The sequence below is a fragment of the Staurois parvus genome, unplaced genomic scaffold (genome assembly GCF_062004578.1).
Source record: "Staurois parvus isolate SC_StPar_1 unplaced genomic scaffold, SC_StPar_1.0 ptg000605l, whole genome shotgun sequence".
Classification (NCBI taxonomy): Eukaryota; Metazoa; Chordata; class Amphibia; order Anura; family Ranidae; genus Staurois; species Staurois parvus.
In genome coordinates, this window is record NW_028318401.1 from 518,675 (window position 1) to 534,347 (window position 15,673).

At 43.7% G+C, this 15,673-nt stretch overlaps 1 protein-coding gene and 1 long non-coding RNA gene across 2 annotated transcripts; both read left to right on the forward strand.

Moving 5' to 3' along the window:
* LOC149449735 (uncharacterized) lies at positions 1 to 6,209 on the forward strand. Its single transcript, XR_016315372.1, has 2 exons — positions 1 to 686; positions 4,788 to 6,209. It is a non-coding gene; the product is annotated as an uncharacterized LOC149449735 (long non-coding RNA).
* Positions 6,210 to 9,577: 3,368 nt separating this feature from the next.
* Positions 9,578 to 10,694, forward strand: LOC149449736 (serine/threonine-protein kinase SBK1-like). The gene is made up of 3 exons (XM_089692812.1): positions 9,578 to 9,740; positions 9,864 to 10,066; positions 10,155 to 10,694. Exons 1-3 carry the CDS (start codon positions 9,578 to 9,580, stop codon positions 10,692 to 10,694), a joined length of 906 nt encoding a protein of 301 aa, XP_089548938.1.
* Positions 10,695 to 15,673: the final 4,979 nt, after the last annotated feature.

Consider the following 15,673-nt stretch of genomic DNA (forward strand, 5'->3'; position numbering starts at 1 on the left):
AGGTTGTGTAGGGAAATATGAGCTAGGGCTATTGATTCAGGTATACCATTTTGTATTCATTATGCTTGCATTGTGATTAGAGTTAGAGTGATGCTTTAAGTAGATGAAATTATTATGTCTCAAGTACATGTTATAAGAACTGTCAGCATTATTTTCGAGCTTATATGGAAAATTTTAAATGGTATATGTATGTAACAAGTACAACCACAAAATGTTACAGGAAGAACGCTAGACTGCAGGTGTCTGAAAAATATCGTACAAAACATAGATAGATGTTCAGATAAGAGATCTGGGGACACAGCCAACAATGGCCGGATGTACTGACTGAGGTTAACATTTTAACAGTTTAAGTAAAAGGTGCACCTTGTCTAGTATCTGGGTAGAAGTTAAAGGTACGCTTTACTATTGGATAATTTGAGTTTGTCTTACTATTGGATAATTTGAGTTTGTCTTACTATTGGATAATTTGGGTTTGTGGTTTTTGCCTTTATAAGCTGTAATGTACGTAATAAACTTTGCAATCTTCCTGTATCCGACCTGTGTGCCTGGTTACTTTGATTGCCCGATCGATCGAGCCCGTGCCACACCCAGACGCCGCGCGGCATATAAGAAATAAGAATATAAGGATTCCAGGAAAGAGGGAATTCCTAACAGCTGGTACCAGAAGTGGGGTCCCGCTAATCCAGGTGAGTAATATCATTTCAATATACCTTTGATATATTATGATATTGCCTTCTCTGGATACGGTGACGTCTCACGCAAAGTGAAACTGAAAGTAGTTTAGTGTCTTGTAAAGGAGGGGTTCTGTCTCGCTCCTAGAATAGTGTAGTTTAGTGTTTTATGATGGAGGGGTTCTGTTCTCGCTCCAATAGTGAGGTTTAGAGGTACATAAAGGAGGGGTTCTGTCTCGCTCCTAGAATAGTGTAGTTTAGTGTTTTATGATGGAGGGGTTCTGTTCTCGCTCCAATAGTGAGGTTTAGAGGTACATAAAGGAGGGGTTCTGTCTCGCTCCTAGAATAGTGTAGTTTAGTGTTTTATGATGGAGGGGTTCTGTTCTCGCTCCAATAGTGTAGTTTAGAGTTACATAAAGGCGGGGTTCTGTCTCGCGCCGTAAATAGAGGTTTTTATTTTTAACTGCGGGTAGGGTCAGACTCGTTCTCCGCAGGTTGATCAGATCTGTGACAGTTTAGACTGTACAGACTGTACAGGAAACATTGAGGGGTTCTGTTCTCGCTCAATAAAGGAAAAGAGATAAAAGAGGCAGGGAAATACAAAACGGAGCTAAGTTCCGTTTTTAGGGAAATGTCTGAGGTGTGCCGGTGCTAATTGTATATAAAAGCAACGTTGTATTGTGGATAATTGTTTGTTAAATGTTTGAAGTGTGAATTAGGCGTATTGCAAGAGTAACGTGTGACTGGTGTCCATATCCTTGTCTGCATCCTCATGTTTTTACTGATATTGTATATAGGATCTATATAATTACCCCGTGTTATTGAATAATGCAAATGAATTGTGTTACTTGTTGATTTCATTGTGTATGTGTATATTGATCTGATCTATTGTATTCATTTTCTATCGAATTGTTTTCTAATTGATAAGTAGATATGGGAAATAAGTTGGGCAAGGAGGAGTCTGAAGGTGAGCAGACAAAACCATGTCCTTACATGTATATAGCAGGCACCTGTGGGGAATATTAGGTGGACCCATTTTGGGAATTGGTGAGGAAAAGAGCAAGCCAACTTGAAATAAGTTGTTTGGCCCTGGCGGGTCCTGGCTCAGAGCAACAGTGGGAGGAGGTAGAGAAAATTTGTGGGGTACATCCGAAACATAATTACCCCCCCCCCGGTGTCTGGGATGAAAATTATATGAAAAAAACGTTTTAATGTTTAATGTGAAAAAGCACTGAAAGAATATAGAACTAGATTTCCCCTGACTTCCCACATATATGTGAAAAAGACGGTACCTCCAGCCTATGACAATAGTGTCCTCATACCTGACCTACCACCCCCACCTGCTCTGACTGCACCCCCGCCCTATGTATTATACTTGGCGGAGAAGGAGACAGACCATGAGAAGCCTAAAACAAATGATCCGTTGACTATTTATCCGGATCTGGGTTCACTGACAACTGCAGTGGTTATCGGGACAGCAGTAGAGAAAGACGGACAGAGAAAGGTGGATGAGGAAGGGTATCAAAGGTGGAGAGAGAGAAGGAGAGGGAACAAACAGAAGATAAAGAAAGGGAAGCCGAGCACCAGAAAGCATTAGATGAATCTAGCAGAAAGGAAAATTTTGACTGATCAAGGGAAGGCAGATGAAACAGTAGAACAGATAGCAACAGAAGACAAACTTGTAATGGTTGAACAGAAAACAAAGAAAGACCAGAAATCAAACATAACACTTCCACTGATTACAGTAGGGGACACAAAGGTACAGGTACCCTTACCAGTGGGATTGATTAAGGATCTTAAATTCTTGTGTCCTAACCCCAGATGACATACTCATTGCAAAATTAACCTTTGCAGTCCTGCCCATGTGCCCGGTTGCGTTGATGGGTAGAGAATTAATGTCTGAGCTCATGATCAGCATAACATTTGACAATCAAGGAAGACTGACAGCTAAGACTAAAATGTGTGAACTGACTAATCCAAAGAGAAAGGACCATATAGGACTTTACATACTTCTACCAAATGACCTGACCTCCCACCCGATTTGGGCGGAGGACAAAACTGCAGTAGGCTTTGTCAATTGCACCCCTTACAAGCCAAACTTAAAACAAGATGCGGTCCCTTGTTTTCAAAAACAGTATCCCTGTCTGAAGAAAAGATAGAGGGTATAAGACCAGCCATACAAATTTATCTGACATGGGTGTTCTCAGACCGACAATAAGTCCCTGGAACACACCTATTAATTAAGCAGATGGTTCATTGAGGCTAGTCCAGGATCTCAGGAAGGAACAATTATTCTCCTACCTCCATTGGTAGCAGATATTACGGCAATTTTTGGGGCTAATCCCAGTAGCTCGCGATTCTACACTGTAATAGACCTTTCCAATGCTTTCTTTAGCATTCCGGTTGAAGTAAATGCCCTGAACATGTTTGCTTTCCAATGGGACGATGGTCAGTTGACCTGGTCTTGTCTTCCTCAAGGCTATGGGGATAGTCCCGCTGCTTTCTCAATGGTATTGAAAGCATCTTTAGACAGTTGGGAGCCAAAGAGGGGATCCACCTTACTCCAATACGCAGACGACCTAATGGTCAGCCATGAAGACTGTGAGGTAGACTCAAGACACTTGCTAGATTACCTAGCCGGAAAGGGCCATTTGGCCTCAAGAAAGAAGATACAATGGGTACAGGAACAGGTGGAATACCTGGGTTGCCTGATTTCAGGAGGAGACAGGTCTGTCTCCCCAGCCAGGGTAAAAGCCCTAATGTCCCTCACACTGCCAACAACCAAGGCTGCAATGATGTCCTTCCTTGGGTCAATAGTGTATTGCAGGCAGTGGATACCTGACTGTTCCCACTGATTCGATTCTCAGGGATACAACAAAACAAGAGGCCCCACAACAGATAGAGTGGACCCCGGAGAGGAAGGAGGCTTTTGGTAGACTGATCAGATCACTGACTAATGCCCCAGCCTTAACACTGCCGGACTATGAGAAGGAGTGTCAGCTTTCCAGTGTAGTGTCAGCGGACGCATTTGCAGCCGTACTCACACAGGAACACGGTGGGAAAAATAGACCAGTGGCTTACCTTTCTAAGAAGTTGCCTTGTGTGGTTTTGGGCATGCCTCATTGCCTTCAAGCGATGGCTGCTTGTGCAATGGCTGTAAAGGATGCAAGTAAACTGACACAGGGATCACCGACTGTGTTATACACTACACATTCAATAGCAGTGCTATTGCACAATATGACAACACAGCACATGACAGCACAGAGACTGAGTGGGTATGAAGTGATCTTTCCCAGCACTGTCAACTTGCTGTTTAAAACTTGTCCGGAAATGGCTCCGGTGCTTAGGTTGCTACACATGCTGCTAAATTTGGGTGAGACGGGAGGAGAAATGGTGACTGTACCCCCTCTACATGACTGTGAGGAAATGATGTTAGACAATACTTCACCCAGTGATGATCTAAAGGACATACCCCAATCGGGCATTATAGATGTTTTTGTTGATGGCAGCTGTGTCAGACCAGATGATCATACCTACCAAACGGGTTATGCTGTAGTGATGCTACCAGACATAGTCATTGAAGCCAAACCGCTTCATGCTAATTCAGCACAACAAGCTGAGTTAGTCGCGCTAACGCGCGCCTGTCAACTTTTTGCTGACCAAAGAGTGAACATTTATACTGAGAGCAGATATGCATGTGGGGTAGTACATGATTATAACATGATCCGTTAGCCAGAGGTAACAATTTAGCAGACAGAGCAGCAAAGGAAGCAGCCGAGTCATCCACACCCACACACAACATGACATTGTTTATGCAAGATTTCAAGAACTCATGAGCAGGACAATAAAAGACAGACTGAAGAAAGCCACAGGGGGAACTTTAAAGAACTGGCTGCTATATCTCCCCGCAGTTCTTTACCAAATTAGGACCACCCCTAATAAAGACTGGACTTTCCCCATATGAAATACTGATGGGTAGACCCCCAAATGACTGCCAAACCCCAGGTGACGAAACTAACCTTTCTGCTTTACAGGAGGAATACGTAAAACATCTGGTAAGTGTGTTATCTGAAAACCAAGAAAAGATGTCTGTCACCTGTCCTCCTCTTTCCACAGATCCCACTCATCCATTCCTGCCGGGTGACAAAGTCCTGATCAAACAACTGGCTGCAAGGGAAAAGATGGGACCCATTTTTCAAGGCCTATTTGAAGTCCTTAAAGTCGCCAGAACAGCAGTTCTAACTGACCAGACTCCACAATGGATCCATGCATCGAGGTTGAAGAAATACCTGGAAATGAGGGACTCCCCAAGAGGTTCGCCAGAACAAGAGAACACAGTTTCTATGCCCCTGACATCCCGCCCCAGAACTCTTGAAACTGATACCCCCAGCACAACAGCACACTTTTACCTGTTGGATGAATGGATACCCCACCCCATTGCATCCCACTGACCCACAGACATTGGGTTATACATAACTGAGACTGTTAACATACATATGATCAGTATGCTAGAAGATCCATCTATTAAAACACTGAATGAACCTTCATCCACTTAGTGCACATTTTTGATTCAAAATGAGACTTACTGATGACAAATGAAAGAATCCTATAAGACATAGACAGCTTACATCCCAAAGGCCTCAAGACCCGGAGGAAGATGACTCTCAGGACAAAGGGGATTCCGAGATAACGGAGGACCCCCTTTCTTCTGACAACCAATCAAATAATGGAAGGTGCCAAAATATTCGGAAGTGGTACCGAGTTATTCCAAAGATTTATAAAATAATTAATTGCACTTTATACACTAGCACTTCTTTTTGCAGTTTTTATTTATTTAAAGTTTTCAAAAGAGGAGTGGGTAAGACTATGATGCTAGCAGTTAAGCACAAGAGCCCAGACTCCACCTCTCCAACAGATAGCTCCAGGCTTGCTTTGTTTGGACAATCCAGAGAGGAGTTGTGGTATTCTGAGTGATCATGTTGAACAAAGGTTCAATATGATCAAAGAGGGGGTTGTAGGGAAATATGAGCTAGGGCTATTGATTCAGGTATACCATTTTGTATTCATTATGCTTGCATTGTGATTAGAGTTAGAGTGATGCTTTAAGTAGATGAAATTATTATGTCTCAAGTACATGTTATAAGAACTGTCAGCATTATTTTCGAGCTTATATGGAAAATTTTAAATGGTATATGTATGTAACAAGTACAACCACAAAATGTTACAGGAAGAACGCTAGACTGCAGGTGTCTGAAAAATATCGTACAAAACATAGATAGATGTTCAGATAAGAGATCTGGGGACACAGCCAACAATGGCCGGATGTACTGACTGAGGTTAACATTTTAACAGTTTAAGTAAAAGGTGCACCTTGTCTAGTATCTGGGTAGAAGTTAAAGGTACGCTTTACTATTGGATAATTTGAGTTTGTCTTACTATTGGATAATTTGAGTTTGTCTTACTATTGGATAATTTGGGTTTGTGGTTTTTGCCTTTATAAGCTGTAATGTACGTAATAAACTTTGCAATCTTCCTGTATCCGACCTGTGTGCCTGGTTACTTTGATTGCCCGATCGATCGAGCCCGTGCCACACCCAGACGCCGCGCGGCATATAAGAAATAAGAATATAAGGATTCCAGGAAAGAGGGAATTCCTAACAGGTTGGATAGTAGAACATGCTTGATAATTACCTTCTATATTACTAGATTGCTGGATTGCCATATTCAGGAAAAGGATATTGGAAGAACCAACTGAAGCTGGTCAATTTAATAGGGATAATAGTATACTGAAGAGGAAATGTTTTTTTTGCTTGTTTGATTTTGATTTTTTTTTGTTTATTATATTATTAAGGTAAAAAAAAATCATGAATTGACAGATTTTTATTTTTTAAAAACTTGTTTTAGTTTATTGTGATTTGTTTTATTGACATGCATTGTATTTGTATGAAATTAAAGCTAAATGTAGCAGGGAGGATGTTTGGTAATGCACACATTTTAGCATCCTCATTTTTGGAAAAGTGGAACTTTGTAGAAAATGAATAAAGTGAATACAGATGTTGCAGATAAATTATAGTTTTATTTTTTTTCTCTGTGCATTGTAAAAACTTTCTAGTGTATAAAGCTGTGTGTGGTCAGTGGACCAGAGTATGGAGTATTTTTAGGTTCTTTTGGTATACACTACAAAACATTGTTGTTGGGGGAAATGGTAGCCATTGTCATTGTCAATTGTTTCTGCTGAGTGTCTGGGTGTTCACCTCTACTATTGTTTGTTTACTGTAATTACCAAATCCCATCACCATTGCCTTCAGTTCCTCCTCTGTGTATTGTCTGTTGGGTGTAGGCTGAAACCATTCAGGGTAGATCTTATTGTTATGGTAAATTTCTGTGCTCCAACACCTTGGGTGTACTGAATATTAGTCTCAGACTAATGGCTTGAAAAAATATATATATTTTTTTTTTATTTGTGTCATTTATTTTTCTATCACTTATTTTCTTGCATTTTCTCAACTGGTTAGTGGAGCTTTGAAAAGTTTTAAGGTTTACTTGGAAACTGTGGGCACCATCTGCTGGAAACGGCTGCCATATCTAGCATGGAAAGCTTTATAACTAAAGCCCGCCATAGAAGGTTCAAATCTCAGATGGTCAAGATTCAACCTAAGTATAGGCAGGCTGAATGTACAGTACCTAAGATGACCAATCGATCAAAAGTGGGTGCATCCAACCTATCTGGTTTTCCATGTGATCATTGCTAGAGGGTAATATAGCCGCTAAGAGAAATCACTGTATTCTCCCAGTGGGGATGACTTCCCACCCCCTATCCCCACCGAGAGAACACAATAGCTCCATGGAAGGAATTCTTCCATCAACACTGATTGTGTTGATATGGGAATCAAGCGATTTTCTTTCCTGAAACTGTGGTTGTATTAACCAACTATCAGGACATCTGAGAATGACAAAAAAAAAAAAAGTATATATATATATATATATATACATATATATATATACACACACACACACACACACACACACAGGATTTTGCATTTCCAGATAGGGGCCGCGGCTGTCAATCACCAGGTCCTCGCCGGTGATTACTCGCCGACACCTGATGATTACCGACGATCTCCGCCATGGAGGAGAACTGTTTTGTTTACTAACAGTTCTCCTCCCTTTCAGCTCGTGTGATTACAGTGACGCACGCACACAGCCCCATAGTAAATCACTCTCAACACACAATTAACCCTTTGAGTTGATGACTTTAACTGACACTGGCGCGGTCATGCAACACTGCACCCAAATAAAATTTACGTCCATTTTTTCCCATGAATTGAGCTTTCTTTCGGTGGTATTTGATTGTCTGTGCGTGTTTTTTTTTTTGCACTATAATTGAGAAAAAAACAATTAATTTTGGACTTTTTTTGCTATTAAATATGTCCAGTAAAAAAATATATAAAATAAAATTGTCAAATTTAGGGCAAAATATATTCTACTCCATTTCTTTGCTAAAAAAAAAAATCCAAATATGTGTAATACAATATTGGTTTACTTGAAAGTTATAGCATTTACAAATGGCGGTATATACACTGGGATTTTTTATTTTTTATTTTTACTAGTAATGGTGGCAATCAGAGACTTATAGCGGGACTGCGGGACTGCAGCGGGCATTCTGACACTGGGGGAAATGGATTTGGTGTCACTAACATCCCCAGTGACACCAATACAGTGATCAGTGCTAAAAAAAAAAAAACACTGACTGTACTAATGACACTGGGCAGGAAGGGGTTAACATGTGGTGTGATCAAAGGGTTACCTGTGTGCTGGTTGTGTTTTATTATAGGGCTGTGTCTGTAAGCACAGTGATTTGGATGGCTGTGCTGTGCAGTGTGCACGAGCTGACAGGGAGGAGAATGGTTTTGTTTACAAACAGTTCTCCTCCCCATCGAAGATGCTCAGCAATCACCGGATGCCAGCGACTAATCACCGGCTGGGAGCAGCTGCGAATGGTGGCATGGGTAGGGTGCGGTCACACGGCTTGTGCGTCCCCTACCCGGAAATGAAAAATCACATACACACACCGAACCTTCTCACCAGGAGCTCCACAGCAAAATGAAAAATGTCATTTCATATTCCAGTAGAATGGAATACTGTATATAAAGTGATCATCTATAGCCCAGCAAACGCTGATACTCCTGAACCTCAAGTCTTCCTTGTTTCTTTGTATTCATTCTCACATTCTGATTACAGTCTACAAGTGATCAGTTCAAATGCAAATTGGCAAAAACAATGTTGGCTTACTTGTACAACGTATGAAAATTCCCAGGCAGCCAATCAGAATGCTTCAACTTTACCCCCCCATTTAAACTCCCATTTAAAAGGTGACCTTCTCTTCCCTCTTTCATTCCTCTTCAACACCAGATCTAGGGTGACATTGTAGAATAGCTGAAGATCTCACCTGGAAATCAGTGAAGCCTGATAACAGAGGAACACTTTGCAGGATACATTGAAGAGTCATCTCAACATTTCCTAAGGTAAGTCATTATATTTGTACTATTATAAGGAATGTTTTGTTACTTCCTTACTATTAGAGAATGACACTTGTCAATCAATACACAAATATAACTGAGCTGTATATAGTAATGTTGTAGTTTTATATCGGCCCTCAGTTGTATGTGTTTATGAAAATGTGAATTTAATTGGAGCTTTTTCTATCAACCACATCTTCCATGTTATTCCCTACCAGCCTGTACATATAGTTGGTACAAATGAAGACTTTAAGTCAATATTTTAGTATGTTTTATTATGTGGTGTGTTTGGTTGTATTACGAGAAGGATATTTTACATGTTATTTAGGGGGTTTTAGGTGTTATCTGAATAAGGGCTAAAAACTGTTCTGTCTTCTCCAGATCAAAATGGCTTCTGCTGCCCACGATGTGAAGATCCTTCTGAAAGGACTTGTCTCCTCATCGTCACAAGGTCTACAGGAGATAGACTTACAGGAGAGATTCCACCTCATAAAGGAACTTGGAAGTGGAGGACATGGTTCAGTGCTGCTGGTGGAGGACAAAGAAACAAGTAAGTGCCCAGTTATACATGATGTTTTAATTTTATACATCTCTCCATACCCATAACATGATTTAAATATATATGTACACAAATGCTGTGCTTAATATCAATCTAATCATGTCCTATTTACAGATCAGAAGATGGCGTTGAAGATCATGGAAAAGAAAAGAACAAGTAAAAGGCAATTTCTGATAGAGTTCAGTTTGTCCTCCTACCTTTCTTCTCATCCCAACATCATCAGGAGTTTTGACATGGCCTTCAAGACCCAAGACCACTTTGTATTTGGCCTAGAGGCGGCACCAGTTGGTGACCTGTCCTCTATAATTGTACGCAATGTAAGTCTGATTCCAGCTGATTCCGAATTTTAGCAATTTTCTGGATCATTCTATTTCAGGGTAATAACTTTTTTTTTTTATATTCCAGGTTGGACTTCTAGAAGACAATGTTAAAAGATGTGCCATGCAGATTTTCAGTGCTCTGGAATTTATTGCCGAGAAAGGACTGGTGCACATGGACATAAAATGTAAAAACATTTTGGTATTTGACCAGGAGTGTCGTTGTGTGAAAATCACTGACTTTGGCCTTACTGGTATGAAAGGAACAGTGATTAGATCTAAGTCTGGCAGCACCTCCTACAGGGCCCCTGAGATGTGTGAACTCACTGGACAGGAAGAACTGGCTGTAGACTCCACTCTGGATGTATGGAGTTTTGGAGTGCTCCTCTACTGCCTGATCACAGGAAAATTTCCCTGGAAGGTGGCCACAGATAAAGACAAAAGATTCAGCAGATTTGTTGCCTGGCAAAACAATCATTGTGATGACCCCCCAGCATCATGGAACAAACTGCCCACATGTCTGCAGAGAATGTTTGGATGTCTCTTAGCTGTGGACTACAGTCAGAGGAGCAAACCGACTGAAGTCTTGTGTTATATGGAGCAGAGCTGGAAAACAGATTCAACCTAATCAACAGATTGAACCTAAGTGGCATCCCTTCCAGCTAATCCACATGATCTAATGACTCCTTCAGACACTTCCAGTTCACTCACCAGATCTAAGGACTCTTTCAGCCATTACACAACTTGTTTAATCAACCACCTTGACAGAAGTGTTGGTTCTCACCTCCATATCTTCCCATTTCTGGATCTCAGTTAAGGCGGTTACCAAGTCAAAGGCAGGATAATACCTTATATCTAGAGATGAGCGAATCGAACTTGGCGAAGTGGAATTCGTTTTGAATATTAGGAAAATTTCGATTCGCGACGAATCCGAAAATTAGCAGACTTCGGATGCGCGAATCAAAATTTTTCCAAAAATGGCGGCGACATGTGCGGCGACGGAGCGGGGATCTTTGGGAAGGCGCGCAGACAAGGCGCGCTGACCCATAATGCATTCATTCATGACATGTGATCGCATTAGCCAATCAGCAGCCAGCCAGCCAGCACTGTGTAATGGTCGAGCTATAAATTGCGGCCATTTTAGAATTCTCCATTTGCCTCCAGTCATTCAAGAGAGGCAGACCTGGCTGTATTGAGGGAGAGAGTTAGGGACACAGAATTGTTACTTAGGGCCACAGAAACGTTACTTAGGGACACAGAAACGTTACTTAGGGCCACAGAAACGTTACTTAGGGCCACAGAATCGTTACTTAGGGCCACAGAAACGTTACTTAGGGCCACAGAACCGTTACTTAGGGCCACAGAATCGTTACTTAGGGACACAGAACCGTTACTTAGGGCCACAGAAACGTTACTTAGGGCCACAGAACCGTTACTTAGGACCACAGAATCGTTACTTAGGGACACAGAACCGTTATTTAGGGCCACAGAAACGTTACTTAGGGACACAGAAACGTTACTTAGGGCCACAGAAACGTTACTTAGGGCCACAGAACCGTTACTTAGTGCCACAGAATCCTTACTTAGGGACACAGAACCGTTACTTAGGGCCACAGAAACGTTACTTAGGGCCACAGAACCGTTACTTAGGGCCACAGAACCGTTACTTAGGGACACAGAAACGTTACTTAGGGCCACAGAACCGTTACTTAGGGCCACAGAACCGTTACTTAGGGACACAGAATTGTTACTCAGGGACAGACACAGAATTGTTACTCAGGGACAGACACAGAATTGTTACTGAGGGACACAGAATTGTTACTCAGGGACAGACACAGAATTTTTACTCAGGGACAGACACAGAATTGTTACTCAGGGAAAGACACAGAATTGTTACTCAGGGACAGACACAGAATTGTTACTCAGGGACAGACACAGAATTGTTACTGAGGGACACAGAATTGTTACTGAGGGACACAGAATTGTTACTGAGGGACACAGAATTGTTACTCAGGGACAGACACAGAATTGTTACTCAGGGACAGACACAGAATTGTTACTCAGGGACAGACACAGAATTGTTACTCAGGGACAGACACAGAATTGTTACTGAGGGACACAGAATTGTTACTGAGGGACACAGAATTGTTACTCAGGGACAGACACAGAATTGTTACTGAGTGACACAGAATTGTTACTGAGGGACACATAATTGTTACTGAGGGACACAGAATTGTTACTCAGGGACAGACACAGAATTGTTACTCAGGGACAGACACAGAATTGTTACTCAGGGACAGACACAGAATTGTTACTCAGGGACAGACACAAAATTGTTACTGAGGGACACAGAATTGTTACTGAGGGACACAGAATTGTTACTGAGGGACACAGAATTGTTACTCAGGGACAGACACAGAATTGTTACTGAGTGACACAGAATTGTTACTGAGGGACACATAATTGTTACTGAGGGACACAGAATTGTTACTCAGGGACAGACACAGAATTGTTACTCAGGGACAGACACAGAATTGTTACTCAGGGACAGACACAGAATTGTTACTGAGGGACACAGAATTGTTACTGAGGGACACAGAATTGTTACTCAGGGACAGACACAGAATTGTTACTGAGGGACACAGAATTGTTACTGAGGGACACAGAATTGTTACTGAGGGACACAGAATTGTTACTCAGGGACAGACACAGAATTGTTACTCAGGGACAGACACAAAATTGTTACTCAGGGACAGACACAGAATTGTTACTCAGGGACAGACACAGAATTGTTACCCAGGGACAGACACAGAATTGTTACTCAGGGACAGACACTGAATTGTTACTGAGGGACACAGAATTGTTACTGAGGGAAACAGAATTGTTACTGAGGGACACAGAATTGTTACTCAGGGACAGACACAGAATTGTTACTCAGGGACAGACACAGAATTGTTACTCAGGGACAGACACAGAATTGTTACTGAGGGACACAAAATTGTTACTGAGGGACACAGAATTGTTACTGAGGGACACAGAATTGTTACTCAGGGACAGACACAGAATTGTTACTCAGGGACAGACACAGAATTGTTACTGAGGGACACAGAATTGTTACTGAGGGACACAGAATTGTTACTGAAGGACACAGAATTGTTACTCAGGGACAGACACAGAATTGTTACTCAGGGACAGACACAGAATTGTTACTCAGGGACAGACACAGAATTGTTACTGAGGGACACAGAATTGTTACTGAGGGACACAGAATTGTTTCTGAGGGAGACAGAATTGTTACTCAGGGACAGACACAGAATTGTTACTCAGGGACACAGAATTGTTACTCAGGGACACAGAATCGTTGAATTAAAGAGTATGTCAGACAACATGCAGAGGAGTGGCAGAGGAGGCAATGTTTTAGGAGCGAGCAGACGTGGCAGCAGAGGAAGGGGTCGAGGCAGCACTAGTCGCAGCCAGAGGCCAGTGCTCCCGGTGTCATCCAGCGGTCGTGTCTCCACCGCAACCCTGCCGTCATCGATTGGTTGGCTCGGTCGTCTTCCTCTTCCCAGGTCACCTCTGACACCTACAGCCAACGGTTGGTGGGTACGTCAGACACAACCGTTAGTTGGCATGGCCCGGGAGCAAGCCCACTGAAATCACGTGTCCTCTACCTGCCCCTGTCCTTTGGTGTTCCCTCACCAAGCAAAGTATCGCATGCTGTGGGCTCAGCCCCACTGTACAGTGAGGAAGAGCTAACAGAGGGCGGTCAGGAACGGGGGGAGACATCCGCCTCTTCAGCAGCCAGGCGAAGAAGTACTGGCGAGGAGAGTGGCTCGGTAGCCGGTCTAGAGACAGGTCTGTCACCTGACCCACACGCAGCCGAGGGGGCTAGTAGTGAGGCGGAGACCCTAATTGATGATGATGAGGCTGATCGCACTTGGCAGCCTCGTCGTCATCAGGCTATTGCTTCCGCATCATCAGGAGAAGAGGGTGGCAGCTTGGCAGCGAGCAAAACAGTCGGTGGGTTGCCCAGGAGGCAGCAGGGTCGCAGCAGTGTCAGTGGAGGCAAACGGCCACGGAGTAGAGCACCAGCTCCACTGCAGCCTACCACCACGGCCAGTAGTGGTGCCGGTGTGCACGGAGGAAGTAGCAGTCAGCCAGTGAGGAGTATCGGGGGCAAAGTTTCCTACTCGGCGGTGTGGCAATTTTTCGTCAAGCCGCCCGAGGAAGTAAACGTAGCCGTATGTCGACTATGTGGCCAGAAAGTCAAGCGTGGCCAGGGGGCCCATGTTGGGACTACAGCGTTGTGTCAGCATATGCAGCGTCGCCATTTGGTGGCCTGGGAAAACCGTGATAAAGATACGGCGGTTCTGCCTGCCCCAGGCCCCGCTCCATCACCCGCTCCGTTACTTGCTCCGTCACCCGACGTCAATCGCCCTCTATCAGCCAGTCAAGGCTCCAACACCTCTGCTGAGGGGAGTTGTCGCTCGTTGGCATCTTCCGCTCGTTCAGATGCTCCTTCTCCTGCTACTCCTCTTCACGGATTCCGTCAGCAGTCTTTCTTGGAATCCGTTTCCAAGAGACAACAGTTTGCGAGCACGCACCCGACGGTGCAAAAGCTGAACGTCCTCCTGTCCAAGTTGCTGGTGCTGCAGTCCCTCCCTTTCCAAGTGGTGGACTCAGCACCTTTCCGAGAAATGATGGCTTGTGCCGCGCCGCAGTGGAGAGTGCCAAGCCGGCATTTCTTCGCCAAAAAGGCAGTGCCAGCCCTGCATTCACATGTAGAAGAGATGGTGGGCCAGTCTTTGAGCATGTTGGTCTCTGCCAAAGTGCACGGCAGCGCCGACGTGTGGAGCTGTAACTACGGTCAGGGACAGTACATGTCATTTACGGCCCACTGGGTGAACGTGGTGCCGGCACAGCCGCACCAGCAACTTGGACAGGTCACGCCGCTTTTGCCTCCACGTTTGCACGTCCTTGGTCCACAAAAGATGTCCGCCTCTACCACCTCTTCTTCCGCCGTGTCCTCAGCCGCCACCCCCGTGCCAAGTCCCATTACCCGACCGGCATATCACATGTGCAGGGCGCAACGGTGTCACACTGTGCTGCACCTGGTATGCCTTGGCGAACGTAGTCACACAGGGGAGGCACTTCTGAGTGTAATGAACAGAGAAATCGACAGATGGCTGACTCCGCGCAAACTGAAAATCGGAACCATGTTGACCGACAACGGAAAGAACATGGTGTCTGCTCTGCGTCAAGGAAGGTTGTGCCATGCGCCATGCATGGCTCACGTGTTCAATCTGGTTGTCAAGCGGTTCCTAAAATCCACCATCCCACTGCAAGACATCCTTAAAATGTCACGTAAACTTTGCATGCATTTCAGCCATTCCTACACCGCAAAGCACACCCTCCTTGAGCTGCAGTGGCAGAACGGAATTCCACAGCATCGCCTGATCTGCGACGTTGCAACAAGGTGGAATTCAACCCTACACATGTTAGACCGCCTTTACGAACAGCAAAAGGCCATCACCGATTTCCTGATGTTACAAGCGGATAAAGGTACTCCCCTGTGTAACTTAGATGTCAGCCATTGGCAGCTCATGC

Excerpts from the sequence above, each read along its gene's own strand:
- LOC149449736 (XM_089692812.1), top strand. The coding sequence starts at position 9,578 with ATGGCTTCTGCTGCCCACGATGTGAAGATCCTTCTGAAAGGACTTGTC. Across the intron at positions 9,741-9,863 it reads GGTGGAGGACAAAGAAACAA|ATCAGAAGATGGCGTTGAAG; the intron begins GTAAGTGCCCAG and ends TCCTATTTACAG. Across the intron at positions 10,067-10,154 it reads CCTCTATAATTGTACGCAAT|GTTGGACTTCTAGAAGACAA; the intron begins GTAAGTCTGATT and ends TTTATATTCCAG.